Below are 16702 nucleotides of genomic sequence, written 5' to 3'. Positions count from 1 at the left end.
GAGTGGGATTGTGAAGATTTCAAAAACTCAGTAGCTGCCGGGTAGGCTTGAATCATTCAGCTTTATGTAACTGGAACTAAACACTGCCTTGGGAGGAATCCTAGGCTAGGAGTTTCAAGTCCTGGGGCTTAGTCTTGCCTTCACCATTCAATACTCCAACATCTACAAAATGTCACATTTATTATTGTTACATCCAACATCGACAAAATGGTGATAAGTCCATCCACATTGCCTACTTGTGATTCTCCAGAGAAATAAAGTATATGAAAGGATGAAGTACAAAACAAATATCAGATATTATATGATAGTTATCTTTTTTGGACTTAAATTATCATTATAGTTAGGATTTTATTTTGGGGTGTGAAAACACAAAACAATGTATGCAAGTTATACCTATCACAAGTTTTTCTCAATTGCTTTGTATCTATCATGAATAAAGAATAAATAAAGAATAAAGCTAAGTTGAGAATGCTGGAGAAGCAAAGAGTAGCCAAGTAAAGCTGAGATACTGGAAGAGAATATGATGGAAGCCTTTGAAACATCAAATCAAAGCAGCTTAACATGACCACAGACATAGGGGACTGGTGGTTTGATGGGTTGAGCCCTCTACCACAGGATTTACCCTTGGGAAGACTATTGCTGCAAAGGAGAGGCTAGGCCTCCCTATAATTGTGCCTAAGAGCCTCCTCCCGAATGCCTCTTTGTTGCTCAGATGTGGCCCTCTTTCTCTAGCTAAGCCAACTTGAAAGGTGAAATCACTGCCCTCCCCCCTACGTGGGATCAGACACCCAGGGGAGTGAATCTCCCTGGCAACGTGGAATATGACTCCCGGGGAGGAATGTAGACCTGGCATTGTGGGACGGAGAACATCTTCTTGACCAAAAGGGGGATGTGAAAGGAAATGAAATAAGCTTCAGTGGCAGAGAGATTCCAAACGGAGCCGAGAGGTCATCTGGTGGGCACTCTTACACACAATTTAGACAACCCTTTTTAGGTTCTAATGAATTGGGGTAGCTGGTGGTAGATACCTGAAACTATCAAACTACAACCCAGAACCCATGAATCTCGAAAACAATTGTATAAAAATGTAGCTTATGAGGGGTGACAATGGGATTGGGAAAGCCATAAGGACCACACTCCCCTTTGTCTAGTTTATGGATGGATGAGTAGAAAAATAGGGGAAGGAAACAAACAAACAAACAAACAGACAAAGGTACCCAGTGTTCTTTTTTACTTCAATTGCTCTTTTTCACTTTAATTATTATTCTTGTTATTTTTGTGTGTGTGCTAATGAAGGTGTCAGGGATTGATTTAGGTGATGAATGTACAACTATGTAATGGTACTGTGAACAATCGAATGTACGATTTGTTTTGTATGACTGCGTGGTATGTGAATATATCTCAATAAAATGAAGATTAAAAAAAAAGTATTAAAAAAAAAATCAAAGCAGCTAATAAACTCTCCTCCTTCCAAAACTTCAACAGCTATGCAGACCTTTTATAATCACAATCCTTTGTGTGGACCCTGACTGTGGATTTAAAAAAATGAGTAAATGCCAAAATAATGAACAAAGATTGAATCTTTCACTATTTAATTTGTCTTTTCATACTAGTTTCGATAATGTATTTTAGGTATCCCCAACAACTTGGTACCATAAAAATAAAATTGAATTTATTTAGATATTTATCTGGAACTTAATATAGTGATAGGAGATTATAATTGATACTGTAAATAAGCAAATACCGAAAGATTATTTTCCTTTTAAAAACAAGAAAGTTTGGGAAATAATACTTTGGATTAAAAAATAAAACCTCAAAGTAGTACAGGGGAAGAGAAATAGGTTTCATTACAGGAAGTTAATCCTTGTGATCAAAATATTTTGAGTTTTCAATTTCTTTCACCACAAGGTTCATTAAGTCAAATAATGTGCAAATTCCTCTACTATGCATATAAATCTTTTAAGGGAATAGCCACAACCCAATATATGAAGTGTTTTATTTTATCTATATGTTCCTCATTCCCCCCTGCACCCCTAACACCCTCTCCCACTCTCTCTCAAAAAGCGTGTAAGAAGTTTGTGTTAACCATATAACCAAAGGCATGCGGTCTCCTAGGGAAAAGACAAGCATATTTCATGTTTCCACTTCTCATACTCTCTCTTAAGGAGAAAGAGTGAAGGGGTTGGGGGCCAAAAAAGACATCCAGAACCTCTGAATCAAATGACAACGTACACATCACTGTGGAGCCAATTACCAGGTAACATGAACAACACAACTGAATCTCCGCACACGTCATTAAGAAGTAGGACAGATGAAATAAATGGTAGCCCTCCGTTTCTTGATATGGCTCAGAGACTTGAACAGTTTTCCCAGACGTCCCTCGGGAATTATAAAACACCAGCCATGCTTTTGGCTTAAATAATTCACATCCCCATTGGACTGCAAGTTGCAACGCATTCCTGAAATGCTGCTGTCCCCTTTCTCTAGTACGGAACTGGAGCAAAAAAAAGAGATCAGTCGCCACGGACAGGGTTCAAGCCACAGGGCTGTCAATGTAAAAGCTCCAGAAACCGTTTCCATACCACACTCGTCCCCTGGCAGCGGAACTTTGGGAAGCGCGCTTTCTACCGCCTTGGATAGGTCCCAGCTGAGAATACTTACTGGGCTGCGCCAACTTTGTTCTCTCTCTTCCCGAGAACTTTTCCAGGCTTTGTGTCTTCAACATCTTGCTGTAGTTCAGTCATCAGGGCCGCGTCTGGAGGGCACCTTCAGACCTCCGCGCGTCTCCAGTCTCCTCCTCCCGCTCCTACCCTCCCCGGGCAGGCCGAGCGAACCGCGCCGCGCCCTCCGCCCCTCGGCGCCTCCAGGCCTGGGCCAGCTCTTTGGGCCGCCAACCTGGACACGTTGGAACCGGCGCTATTGGTCGGACCGAGTGTGGAAGAGCCGAGAGGGAGGGAAGGGGAGGGTCGAAGCGAAGTGACAGCCTCTCTCCCCAACCCAGGAGGCACAGGAAGAGAAAAAGGAAACCTGTTTAACTAGTCTTTCTGGGAGAGGAAGCTAATTGGCCCAGCAGGTGAAAACATTTGCCTAACAAGGCACAATATATTCAGCATTCTGGCAAGTTGGACTTTTTTTTCTACCCTGACAGTAATAAGGGGATTTAAAAAGTGGGCAGCCGGCCCTTGACACAGGAAATGGATACGACTGAGTGACTGAGTGAGGTTGATCTCTCACACAGATGCAGTCTGTGGGCTGGCCTATGCCCCAGCCTAGATTATTCAACAGGATATTCCCTCATTGAGGACTGCCTCCTCCTTGCTTAAACAGCGGGTCTGCTCAATTTTTTATGTGGAAATAACAAAGGTAATCAGTGGTAGTTGCCTTCAGTGGTTGCCTGGTTAACCCTTCCTAGTTCTGTCTGGAGAAGTGATCATCAAAACCATTAGCAATTTATTTACTAGGCACCCAACCAATAAAACGAAAGCCTCTTCTTCTTGCCTTTTGTTGAAGTTTTGACATGTGGTTCGGTAAGAATTTAGCGAGGGAGGCTCCATTGGCTTTTGATTTTTGTTTCCATTTGAAGCATTCATTCATTCATTCATTCATTCATTCAACAAATTTTTGAGAGCTATCATATTCCAGGCATTATTCTATACATTCACTTGTTATGCCAAACAGCACATATATCAGTGATTTTCTAATTTGCTATAAAGTAGGCAGAATAAGAATAACTAATATAAAACCTTACTATTGAAGCCTAACTTTAAAACAATTACAAGTGGCAACAGTGAAGCATGACATGCCTGGGAAATTTTTACTAATTCTTTACTCTCTGGCTGCAAGTCCTCTGCTTATCTTTTAAATTGTATTTTAGAATTAAGAATAAATACAAATATATAACCATCATTTGCATGTATGTATGTATATGTATGTGTTATTATATGTGTGTTTATACATCTCCAATAATTTTGGAAATGCAAATCTATTCCAAAGTTTCTCTTTCTCTATTTACTAGCTTAGATTATTAAACCGAGAGAACTAAAGCATCTTCTTGTCGCTTGTTTGCTCTATCCCCCAAAATTGATTCTCATGATACTTAAAAGATAAATAAAAGGAAAAAGTTTACTCAAATTTCATGAGAGTTATCCTAGTCAGTTATCTTTTGATACATGAGGAAGGGCAAGTGTTTAGAGTTACCCCAACATGGGCTTAATTAAAAGATCATTCAGATAACCCAAAACTGCTTCTTAAGTGTATGGGATGGGGAAGTACAATGGTGTAACTTTAGGCAAGAAAGAGCAGGGGAGATCTGGGGACTGGGAAAGAGAGGGAAAGGGGCAGGGGGTGGTGGTGTGTGGCTAGCAGACAGCCCTTTCCTAGAGTGGGGAGGATTAGAAAGGAACAGTTAAAATACATTATTTTGTCTACTGGCACGTAATTATGTATAAAAGACATTGTCAGACAGCATCCTGAGTTGTTTATGCTTGGGATTGTCACATAATAAAATAGGATACAGCATTTAAAAGGCAGCAGCAGACAAACTATGGGTGAAAGTTTGTTGTAGTGTGACAAAATGGAGAAATTAAGAGTATGACTGAAATATATTTTAGGGGGCTCTTTGATTTTACACCAGTAAGAGACACATTACTTTTTTTTTTCATCAAGCCTCTGGGAACATAATTTCTTGTTTCTATATCGAAGAAGAGTTCTAGCCTATGCTTTTTCCAGTTATTGAAACAGCTCTGGTAGAAAATGCCTAAACTATCATCTTTAAGGAGGTGGGGGCTTCTTTACAAACTGTTTAGATTATTGATCCAATGTTGATCCTTTTTTAATATTGATTAGATACACCGTCCATAGGCTGAGGGGTACAGTTAAAATAATGAGTTTGGAGATTTGAATTGAGATTTGGTTTCAACGTATCGTCCATTAGATACCTAATTTATATTATGTGCATGACAGGGTGTGTATTTATTAGCCACTATAAGTATACATAAAGTGCTTTCATATGCCTGTAATTTTTTTTTTTTTTTTTTTTTTTTTTTTTATCATAGATATGAATTTATTTGCAAGACCTCAGAAAGTTAAAACAAAGATGTAACTTAAAGAAGGTGGTTTTAGGACAAGTGTGCTCCTCAAAGAAGAATAATTATCCTTTATCTTTGAAGACTTTTTCTTCCAACAGCACTTCTGTGAGGAGTCACTCTATATAGTACTGAGGGAGAGGGGCCTCTTGACCAGGAACCCCATCAGTCATGTCACTGCTAGTGATCAGTGATTGCGGGTATCATCATCTGTGCACTCTGATGCCCACATAGGACCAGCAAAAGGAAGGACCTCCAAGGTTACTACAGAGATGGCATGGGCCAAAAATTTAAGTTTAAAAAGGATATATGAACAGTGAACCCTAAGTGAAACCATGGACTCTAGTTAATAGTACAATTACAGAAATGTGCTTTTATCAGTTGTAACAAATATTCCTCACCAATGCAAGGTGTTAATAATAGGGTGGTATGTAGGAATCCTCTATATTATGCATGATTGTTCTGTAAACTCAAAACTTCTCTAATAAATTAGTAAGTAAATGAGAAAAGGATAGATGTAAAATGATTAGTGATAGATCTCACTCAACAAAATTTAAATGAATGAATATTTGATATCTGTTTTTCCCCTTTAGTACATATTTCTGAATTGCCTTTTTTTTTTTTTTTTAATCATCATTTTATTGAGATATATTCACATACCACGCAGTCATACAAAACAAATTGTACTTTCGATTGTTTACAGTACCATTACATAGTTGTACATTCATCACCTAAATCAATCCCTGACACCTTCATTAGCACACACACAAAAATAACAAGAATAATAATTAGAGTGAAAAAGAGCAATTGAAGTAAAAAAGAACACTAGGTACCTTTGTCTGTTTGTTTGCTTCCCCTACTTTTCTACACATCCATCCATAAACTAGACAAAGTGGAGTTTGGTCCTTATGTCATATGCCTGTAATTTTACACACACTGTGTGATGACGCATGTTTTAAAAGATGTTGATTCCCTTATCAAGATGAAACCTGGAAATTCTAATAATTTAACTAGGTATGATATTTAATATACCAATGCCTTAAGTCAAAGAATTTCAGGAGTACTCATCAGGCTATTCCTGTTTTCAATTTAAGGTCAACATCCAAGGGAGAAAATAGGAAAAGATTGAGAGAGTTCATCAGAGGGCCAACCAGTGACACTGAAGAACTTCATTATAAGACTTTTTTTTAAGCTCTAAGAATGAAAGTTGAGAAGCATTACGTGAAGGGCAGCTTTACTGAATGATTTATGTCAAATATAAAGGGAAGTTTCCTAATGAATGCAGCCATGAAACATGGGAATGGGAAGCTATAGTAGGCTATGGAATCTTGTACTCTGGAGGGCTTTGGAAATAAGATTAAAAAGAAAAAAATAGAATGGTTTTATACCAGCATTTCCCAAGCCAGGTTATGCTGCAGATTGGGAAACCAGCGATACTCTATTGCTCTTCCTAGGGATGAAGCAAGAACAAAGTTCACCACCTTTGTTGCCAGGAATAGGTCAGATGGTAAGAGTTTACTCGTCTAAGGGTCAGATGGCAGCTGGGAAACACTTGCATAAGTCTGGTTCAGTGACAAAGCAGAGGCAATGAAGGACTCTCCCAGATCAATACTCTTAAGAAATTGAAGTAACTGATGCTATATAAACAAGTTAGAATCTACCCCAAAGCTTAAAAATAGTTATCTATTGTTTTTATGGTTATATATCACAACACGTGAAGTGGAAGAGCCTCAGAGATCACCCAGTGCAGCGGTTTTTCATACCAGGTTCTGAGGGAGCCAGGGTTCTTTGGACTAGCAAAGGGGAGGAGCTGTCATTTGAACCCAAATTGTCCGACACCTTTGCTACCTTGTAATAGGACTCCACTACGCCATCTCTCCTTTGGGTTAGAACCCTTCCACTTGTATTTGTTTCATATATTTGTGTTCTGTGTAAATTTCCATTTGGGGAGGGGGTGAGGTTGCCTGCCACACACTAAACAACATTTAAAAATCAAATCCCCTCCATAATTTTTCAGAGAAGAGCCTGAGCTTCAGAGTTTAGTGACTTGGCCAAAATTACAGTGATCCCATGAGGTTGAGACCCAGCTTTGCTGACTTTCAGTGGAGGTGCTCATAGGATTGCAGGAGAGTGAACAGTGCAAATCAAAGTGTGTTAATGGCAGAGACACATGATTTGTGTGTGTGGGGAGGGAGGGAGGTGGGCAAAGACCCTCAGGCACGTGTAATGTTTGCGGGAAAGAAATGTTTTAATCTAGAGCTGCCCTTTGGTGGATATATTTTGTAGCTATCTATTGTGGTGTAACAAACCACCACAAAATTTGGTGGCTTAAGACAATAATTTATTATTATCTCTCATGGTTCTGTGGGTTGACTGGACTAAGCTGGGTGGTTTTCACTTGGGGTTTCTCAACAGTTGCAGTCAGATGGTGGCCAGAACTTCAGTGTCCTCTGAAGGCTTAACTGAGCTGGATGCTCAAGGTAGCTTTTTCACGTCCGTGTCTGGAGCTCCAGCTGAGATGGCTGAAACAGCTGGAAGCTAGCTGAGCCTTTCACTTGTCTCTGTGTAGTGTAGCCCTCTACATGGCTAGCTTAGGCTTCCTTACTGCATGGCAGCCTCAGGATAGTCGTACATATTACCTGGTGGCAGCTTCCTCCGAAGCGTATGTTCCATAATACCAAAGTGGAATCTGCAAGGCTTCCTATAAGACAGCCTTGGAAGTCATGCAGCTTCACTTTTGCTGTTTTCGGGCTGTCAAAGGTGAGCACACAGCCAGCCCAGATTCAAAGGACTACACAAGGTATAAAACCAGGAGGTGTAAGTCACTGTGGATCATCTTTGATGACGAGCTACCATACTGCCGATGATAGATTAGGCTCTCTGACTATAGATACTTGGTCTCTGGCCATGAAAGTAAATGGGCATTTCTAAAAGTACAGTTCTAAATTCAAGAGATATAGAAGTGAACAAAACAAGTAAAACCCATGCTGTCATGGCTCTTACATTCTACTGGGGAGATCAAAAATTTAAAAAGTAAGCATGTAATACAGTTTCAATAGATAAGAGCTATAAAGAAAATAAAATAGAAAGGGATAGAGAGTAAGGGAAGTCTGTTTTATACAGGATAATCAGGGAAGCCTCTCTGAGAAGGTGACATCTCAGCTGAGACTTGAATGAGGAGGAGGAAGACATGTGAAGGTCTGGAGAAGCTTGCCGCTGAAGAAAGAGCCTGTGTGAAGGCCCTGAGGCATCACTGAGTTTGGCATATGCTAGAAATGGCAAGATGACCACTGCATATAAGAAAGGAGTGTAAGTATAAGGAAGGAGTAGAAGGTTGGTAGGAGGTGGTCTTATAGAAATATTATCTTCTCTATTCAGTTTGTTATCTGTCCTTTTCCGCAAGAATGGAATCTTCTCAAAAACAAGGACCTTTTTCATCAGGTTCACCACTGTATCTACAGTGCCTGGTTCATGTTAGATGCTCAATAACTTTTTCTTGAATGAATGAATGAATGAACTGCTGGGTGGTTGTTTCTAACTAGTGGTTCTCAATAATGCTCCTGTGGAAGTCTAGCAGAACTGAGATGTTCTGATGTTGAAGAATACTGGCTTTGGGTTTTGTTGTTTTTTTTTCCTCCCACTTTGCAGGAAAAAATATGTAATTGAAAAAAAAATATGACGTAACACCCACCCCCAACTTTGAAAAAGAAACTTTTGGCTCATGCTACTTATCACTTGTCTGCTAGTGCAAGTGCCTAAAACAGATCAGAAAAGTCCCAGGACTTCCAGATGCTCTAGCTCCTGAGCAAGTCTAAGAGCTACTGTTTATAATATGCAACAACTGAGTCATGGAATCTCCATATTTTCTTAGAGAAAGATTCATACAGCATTTTCTTCTCCTTGTTTTGGGAACTACTGATTATATCATTAATGTGAGGACTGGCCTTTCCCTTTCCTTTCTCCTCACTCTTCCCCCACCTTGTGAAATGTTTTGACAATGCAGTCTGTGCATTTCAATCAACACATTGCTTTGAAGCAGTTAATATTTAATTATTGTTACATGTTTCTTTATATCCTCTATATTTTATACTTTTTATTGCTTTCTCTGACTTTTCTTTTCATGTCTTTTTACATACTATCATTTTATTTTTCTTTTGTGACAATTCCTATATGAGCATTTTATTTTCTTTGCTTCCAGTCTTTTCTCTTTGTAGCATTATTCATCTTCTAATCTTATCTACAAGTTAGCAAAGAAGGAACAAAGGACAAGGGAATGAGAATTCTCCTCAGGCAAATAAAGTTTTTCTGTTTCTCTCAAGTAGTTAAAGATTCACTTTACTTTTACTTTTTGTTTGAATCTTATAAATAGACCTTTCATTTGAGGCAAATTGTGTAGTCTTTCCTCCCTCCCTTTCTTCCTTCCTTCCATCTTCCCTTCCTCCCTCTCCCTCCTTTCTCCTTCATTCCCTCCCTTTTTTGCTTTCTCTCTCCCCCCTCCTCCAGCTCTCCCTCCTTCCCTCCAACCTCCCTCCCTCCCTTTCTTCTTTCCTTCCTTTCTTTCTTCCTTCCTTTCTTCTTTTCTTCCAACAAACACTTTTTTGATGGCTTTTATGGGTCAAGCCATATTCTAGGTGATGGAGATATAAAAATAAATAAGCACCATGCTTGCTATAAGAGAGTTTCAGTCCAGTGAGAAAAACAGATCAATAAGCACATATTTATAAAACGCACACACAGAACCTTAGTGAAAATGTATTCCATTCATATTTCATAATCAAGCACTTGGTACCAGGGAACAGTGTGGCGCTGAACAGTGGGAAGGAGAAGGGGCTGGCCATCTGATGCTTCATGTTCTGTTTTGGTTCACACACAAGCCATCCCACCCCCGCCACCAACACACACTTATCCACACAACTTGTGGAAAAGGCCCTAGGCTGGAAGTCCGGAGAACTGGGCTGTAATCCAAGCTCTGTGCTTTGTGCTGGAATGTGTATCTATTAATGGAATACAGCATTGCAAGTAACAGAACTGCTGGCCCCAAGGAAAGGACTCTAGACCTCCTGGTTACAGCAATATCACTTTTTTGTCCCTTTAAATAGACTAACTATAGGAATGAGAACAGACAAAAACCCTTTTACACAAAAATGTCACGTATACCAATTGGAAGATGGCATTTTAAATACTATTCATGAGGAGAGAGTAATTATTTAAATCTATTCAGCTAAGAAGAAAAGTGCATTTATTCCTTTCCTATAAGGCTTTTTACTTCTTTGCATTAGTTTCTACTTTTAAAAGCAAGCCAGATGAAAACAGAAGGTTTTCCTAGTGTATTAAGATCACAGACTAATTAAAATCAGAATTTAATTTTTATTTTTATTTGTAGTAAATCAAAGAAACCAAATTAAAAATTCATCTTTCTTCTCTATCAAAAATCTATAATGAGCTCTTTATTGAGATACATATCAGAGGAAGATTCAGACACTGGATATGTTTGGCCCTATAGAATCCCAAGTCCTGAGAAAATACTGTATAAATTTGTAGGAGGCACTACAAAGAAGCAAGAGATGAAGACTGTTGGGATTAGTCTTGATTCCTGGCTTTTCTGTTGTACTACTCAGGTGCTCTTCCAGTACTTGTTTTTCTGCCCTTTGATGTCCAAGACATTGCAAGAAGAGCCCTGACTGGGAGGTACAATAACGAAACGGTTAAAAGTCAGACTGATCTGAGAATCCTAATATGCATCTTACTACTTTTGGCAAGTGACTTTCCTTCTCTTATCCTCGATATCCTCATCTGTGGGGGGAAAAATGGGATTAACAGTAGTGTCTTTTATAGAGTCATTTGGGGGAATTTAATTTGGAGATAATGTATGTGAGGACCTAGCATAGTTGTAAGCTCTCAATTCATATAAATTCTTGATTATCACCATTACATTATTATTGACCAGAAGAGTATTTTAGTAAACTAAGGATGTTATCCTCCCATTAGTTCAGTATTTATTGACAACCTACGGTGTGTGGAATATTGTGTCATATGCTAGAGGGAGTTACTAAAGATATATAAGATGTGACCTCTGTCCTGCCTCGAAGTCCTCAACCCTATTCAGGCTGATGTCATTATGTCAGAAGTTAGGGCTGCATCCTTAGATCAGGTTTAACCTGCCAGATCTCAGCCATCATCACATGTCTTTCTGGTTTCGTTTTGTTTTTTTCTTTCTCTTCTTAGATGTCTTTGTCATCATAAAAGCTGTAGCTTACCTAGTAAAGGAGCCATTGCAGTTAAGAGTTAATCAGTATGAACTCTTTTGGAGTGGAGGCTTATGATAGCTGGGGTGACCATATATACTAGCTGGCTTTGGAATGTCCATATTAGTCCTGCTGATCTGGCACAATTATAATAATATAGTAATAGAGTGCCCCTTCATTCTCAAAAAGGGTTCTTGTTTGGACACTTTATTGATGGCCAATCTATAATCTTGACCAAGCCAAACTATCATATTAGAGACAATAAGGCCCTGTCCCGGTTGAGATGGCAGAGTGAGATGCTTCAGGGCTCTGTCCTCCCACAGAAGCTTTGAATAACCAGCAAGAATTGGCAGAAACACCTTTCTGAAAGTTCTAGAAAAACAGTTATAGGACTGCAGTAACAGGCGAGTGCCAAATCAAGAAAAAGGCAACTTAAAAGAGGCGGCATCTCCTAGTGCCCTGGTTGGGCCCTTTCTCACCCCTCACTGCCTTGACATGGAGACCGCCCAGTGCAGATCCCTGGTCCCAGTTCCAGAGGGAGCTGAGTGATCCTTGTGTATACATACTTGGAATATGTATGTCTGGCTCAATTGGTCTGGTTGTAGCCAAAGGGACTCTCTGTCCCAGAACTTGTCCTGTGTGTAGGAAGTGGCTCACTGAGCTCTCCTATGGAACACTGTGGGAGAGCAGTCAAGTCGTGCTGCCTGGGGCAAGGGATTGCTGGCTGTGGCATATATAGTGTGCTGACTATGCACTGTTTCCTAGGGGAGAGGGGACATTCGTATCTGTGTAAATGGAGGAATTCCTAGGGCCACATGTGTATGCCCAAGACAAGAGGCATGCACAGAAGGATCAGGGAGGCCCCTACACTTTGGCCTGGAGCTATTCTCCAAACTCATTGTATGGGTAAACCCTGAAGGAAAGACTTGGGAAGACTTAGGAAAGGTGTTTTCTTTTTTTCCTCCTCTTCCTCCTCCTTCTTCTTTTTTGTTAGCTCCTGGAATTCAAGGAAAGTTCTATCATAATACAAGCTGGATACAAGCTTAAAGAACAGATGCCTCAGAGTCTAAATTCCAGCAATAATACACAAAAATATCAAGATGTTCAGGTTTCATTAAAAGATTACAAAACACACAAAGAAACAGGAAGTGGTGGCCCAGGCAAAGGAGAACATAAAAACATTAGAAACCATCAATGAGGAGGTTCAGGACTGGGACATTCCAGACAAAGAATTTTAAAAAGTAGTCCTAAATGTCTTAAAGAGCTAAAGGAAAACATGGACAAGGATCTAAGGGAAGTCGGGAAAACAATAGATGAACAAAAAGAGTGTCAATAGAGGTGGAGATTATGAAAAGTGACCAAACATCTGAATTTAAACAGAAATTTAAAATTCCCTAGAGGGGTTCAACAGCAGATTGGAGCTAGCAGAAGAAAGAATCAGTGAATTTGAAGATAAGGAGATTGAAATCATCCAATCTGAGGAGCAGAAAGAGGGAAGAATGAAGAAAAGTGAACAGATCCTGAAGAACCTGTGGGACACCATCAAGCATACCAATATACACATTGTAGGAGTCCCAGAAGGAGAAGAGAGAAAGGGACAGAGAGACTATTCAAAGAAATAATGACTGAAAATGTCCCAAATTTAGTGAAAGATATGAATGTACACATCCAAGATGCTCAACAAACTCCAAACAGGATAAATCCAAATAGACACACACCATGCCATGTTATAATCAAAATGTCAAATGTCAGAGATAAAGACAGAATTCTGAAAGCTGCAAGAAAGAAGCAACATGTTACATACAAGGAAACCTCAACAAGATTAAGAACGAATTTCTCAGCAGAAACCCACAGAGGCAGGAGGACTGCGGGGAGACAGATTTAAAGTGCTGAAAGCAAAAAACTGTGAACCAAGAATTTTGTATCTGGAAAAACTGTCTTTTAAAAATGAGGAAGGTCCCCACAATTTCTCCAATATAAAAAATTTTTAAAAATAAAATAAAAAATGAGGTAGGTATTAAGATATTCCCAGATAAACAAACGCTGAGCGACTTCTTCACAACTAAACTGGCCCTACAAAAAACTGCTAAAGGGAATTATGCAGGTTCATGGGAAGGAACACTAGACAATTGACATGAAGAAATAAGATCTCCAGTAAAGATGATGACATGGGTAAATATAAATACCAGAACTATTGTATTTTTTATTTGCAACTCCACCTTGTACTTCCTACAATATGTCAAAAGCAAATGCATAAAATTTAATGATAAATTAAGGTTTTGGACTCATAATGTGTAAATATGTAATTTGTGACAAGACCTGCATAAAGTAGAAGGCTGGAGGGGTATAGGAACAGTTTGTGTGTGCTATTGAATTGTTTGTGTGTGCTATTGAATTGTTAAGTTGGTATCAAAACAAATTAGATTATTATAAATTTAGGATGTTAAATTTAAGCCCCATAGTAACCACAAAGAAGATGTAAGAGAATATGCAAACTCCTAGAGGCAGGAAGTAGGTACAGGTTACCAGGGATGGGAACAGGAACAAGGGGAAAGCGTAGTTTTTCTGTTTGGGGTGAAGGGAGATTTCTAGTAATGGATGCAGGGCCAGAAGGGGAGACGGGGACTGCAACATTGTGAATGTGATTAATCCCAGTAGTTGGTATGGCTGGGAGGGGTTAGGGATGGGAAGATTTATGTTGTAATGTTTCCACAACTTAAAAATATAATAGAAAGAAAGAAAGAAATCGAATGCAGTTTAAAGGGGGAAATTTTAGGTTTTAAATATGTTACTAGAATAAAAATTTAAAAAAAATACATAGGATGGTACAAAGCAAACATTGAACCCTATTCTAAAGGATGGACTATAGTTAATAGTACAGTTATAAAAACAGTCTTTTAGTAATTGTAAACAACCACGCTAATATGCACAGAGCTAATAGTTTCATGATACAATCAAGAGTTTGGGTCTGAGTGATTCATTGCTATTACTTATCTTGGCTTTGCTAACAAAAGGGCAGAATTTTTGTTCCAACCTCATTGAATCACACTTATGTTGACGCTGGGTTTGTAGCAATCTGGCTTAATTCTCCAGATGCTCTTTTCAACAGTTTTGCTCTAGAGGGAATCAGTCATCTGACTCCCCTACCTAAGAACTAGAAAGCTAATTCTCTTAAGCTTCAGTCTATTATTTTCAGTTTATCACCCAGTGAGCACATTCTTTAGAGCCTTGGGTATTTAATTGTTACTAAACTTCCAATGAGTAAGATACCTAACGAAAAAACTCTAGGTCACACCAGAAAATGCTACAAAATCCTTTACTTTTTCATTTATTGTTCTCTTCCTTGGGATCATTTTTGTTATCTCCTTTATTTAAAAGCATAGGTAGTGGTTACCTTGGGGAGTATTGGCTGAGAAGGACGCAGGGGACTTTCAAGGGCGCGGGGAAGGTTCTTATATTGATCTGGGTAGTGGTTACATGGCTGCATGTATATGTAAAATTTCATTGAGTATACACTTAAGATTTGAGCGTTTTAATCTATGTAAATTAAACCTCAATTTAAAAAAATAAAAAAGAAAAGAGCTGGTAGAATTTAGTATTCTGAATTTCTAAAGTACCAGAAAGAAACACCACCAACATACAAAGTTTTTTATCTTTTTGATACTAATATTATGTTTATTTCATGTACTGCTTGTATGAGCAAATGCTTCATTTTCTCCACCTTTACTTAATCTTTGTTAAGAAAACTTTAGATTATAGCAAAAGAGTTTTTGGATAGGACTTTTTCTGTCTGCTTGCATTCACATGTTTATTTCAGCATGTAACATAACAAAGTTTTTAACTCCTAACAATCTATCTTCTTGGTACAATCTATGAAATATTTATTGAAAGCTTTCTAGGCTATATTAGTTATGCTTATGAATAGTATGTATCTTCACTTGGTTCATAGTTTATTACATGACTGTTGAATAAGTTAGTTGAGTTGATAATCAAATGGATCAAGAGAAGCAAGCAGTATTTTAATATATAATATATTATGACAAATTAGAACCTTCCAGATTAAAAAAATTGATACCCTCCAAAATCTTGTCTTTTACTTTAACTTTTACTTCCTGTCCACCCCTAGAGTGATCTGGTTCACTAGGCCAAGGGGCATTCAAGAACTGAAATTCTATGTAATTAGAGAAAAAGGAAGTGGGTGGGGCTAAAATTAATCCAGTGTCTCCTGTGTGCCAGGCACTGTTCCTAGCATACATTATTTAATCTTCCCATTGAGAATTGTCTGAGGGTTGTCCCATTGTATCAGTAAAGAAACTGAGGTTCAAGAAAAAGTGAATGACTCAACCAAGATAATGCAGCTAAAAATTCAGTTGTGTTGTTTCCAAAGCTTACTTTTTCTACAATGTGCTATCTCTGGTGATGTCACAAGAGGTAGAAATAATTAAAGGTTCAAAGGGATTTTAGAGATAATTGCATCAATCCCATTTGTTTAGAGATAAGAAACTGGGTCCTAGGGAGGTTATATTGTGTTCACATGGATAATGCACAGATCAATTGCCAGTTCCTCCTAGAAACTGCCTATAATCCATTCCCCACCTCCCATCCCTTCCTGCCCTCCTAATTCCACTGTAATCAGAATTAAAATCCTTTGCATTCTATGTTGTGTGGTGGTCAAGGGTGAATGGCATCTGGAGCCTGGGTTCAAATCCCTGATCTACCATTTATAAGCTGCCTGCCTTTGGTAAGTTACTAAACCTCTCTGAGCTTCAGTTTCCTCACAGTAAAAAGGAAAGATTAATAATGCCTGTCTCATAGATAGGTTAGTTGCGATAATTAAATGAGTTAAAACATGGAAAGTTCTTACAATGGAGCATGGCATGTAGAAAATGGCTCACGAATACTAGCAATTAGATTTGGTTATGATGCTGCGTAATTCTTCTCTCTTGATTTATAGGTACATGACTAGGGGCCTGTCTCCACAGTAAAATACAGATGGTGTCTTGAACATCTTTATAATGTCCTCCTCTTCTACCCCTCCCCTCATTGCCAAGGTCAGTGCTTAACAATTCTTGACACTGTTCCAAAGCCTACTGGATTTATTTAGGTTTCCCCTTTAATAGCTTTCCAAAATTTTCAAATTTCCCCAGTTAATGACTTTGTCTTGTACAGAACCCAAATTTATCAGATCTTAGTCTGCTATTGTTGAAGATACTGATTATTCCAGGCTGGCAGCTTTTCCGCCTGGATTCTTCATTGCTTTTTTACTTTTCTTTCTTTCTTTCTTTCTTTTTTTTTTTTTTAATTAAGACTGTTCACATACCATACAATTATCCAAAAATACAAAATCAAAATGTGCAATCAATTGCCCCTGAC

The 16702-nt window shown here is 38.6% G+C and overlaps 1 protein-coding gene across 3 annotated transcripts in view; it reads right to left on the bottom strand.

The window, feature by feature from the left end:
- GRAMD2B (GRAM domain containing 2B) overlaps window positions 1–16702 on the bottom strand; it is a 114462-nt gene that overhangs the window by 64313 nt on the left and 33447 nt on the right. The window contains exon 1 of one of the 3 annotated variants that reach the window (XM_037801156.1): window positions 2662–3136. The exons of the other annotated variants lie outside the window; for them this stretch is intronic. Within the exon in view, the coding sequence (XP_037657084.1) occupies window positions 2662–2744 (83 nt within the window). The 5' untranslated portion in view covers window positions 2745–3136. Of the gene's footprint in view, window positions 1–2661; window positions 3137–16702 lie in introns of those variants that run through there. 3 annotated transcript variants of the gene reach the window in all.

This window comes from Choloepus didactylus, chromosome 13 (genome assembly GCF_015220235.1).
Source record: "Choloepus didactylus isolate mChoDid1 chromosome 13, mChoDid1.pri, whole genome shotgun sequence".
Lineage (NCBI taxonomy): Eukaryota > Metazoa > Chordata > Mammalia > Pilosa > Megalonychidae > Choloepus > Choloepus didactylus.
The sequence above is the reverse complement of the archived record's forward strand: the minus strand, read 5'-3'. Positions and strand labels throughout refer to the sequence as shown.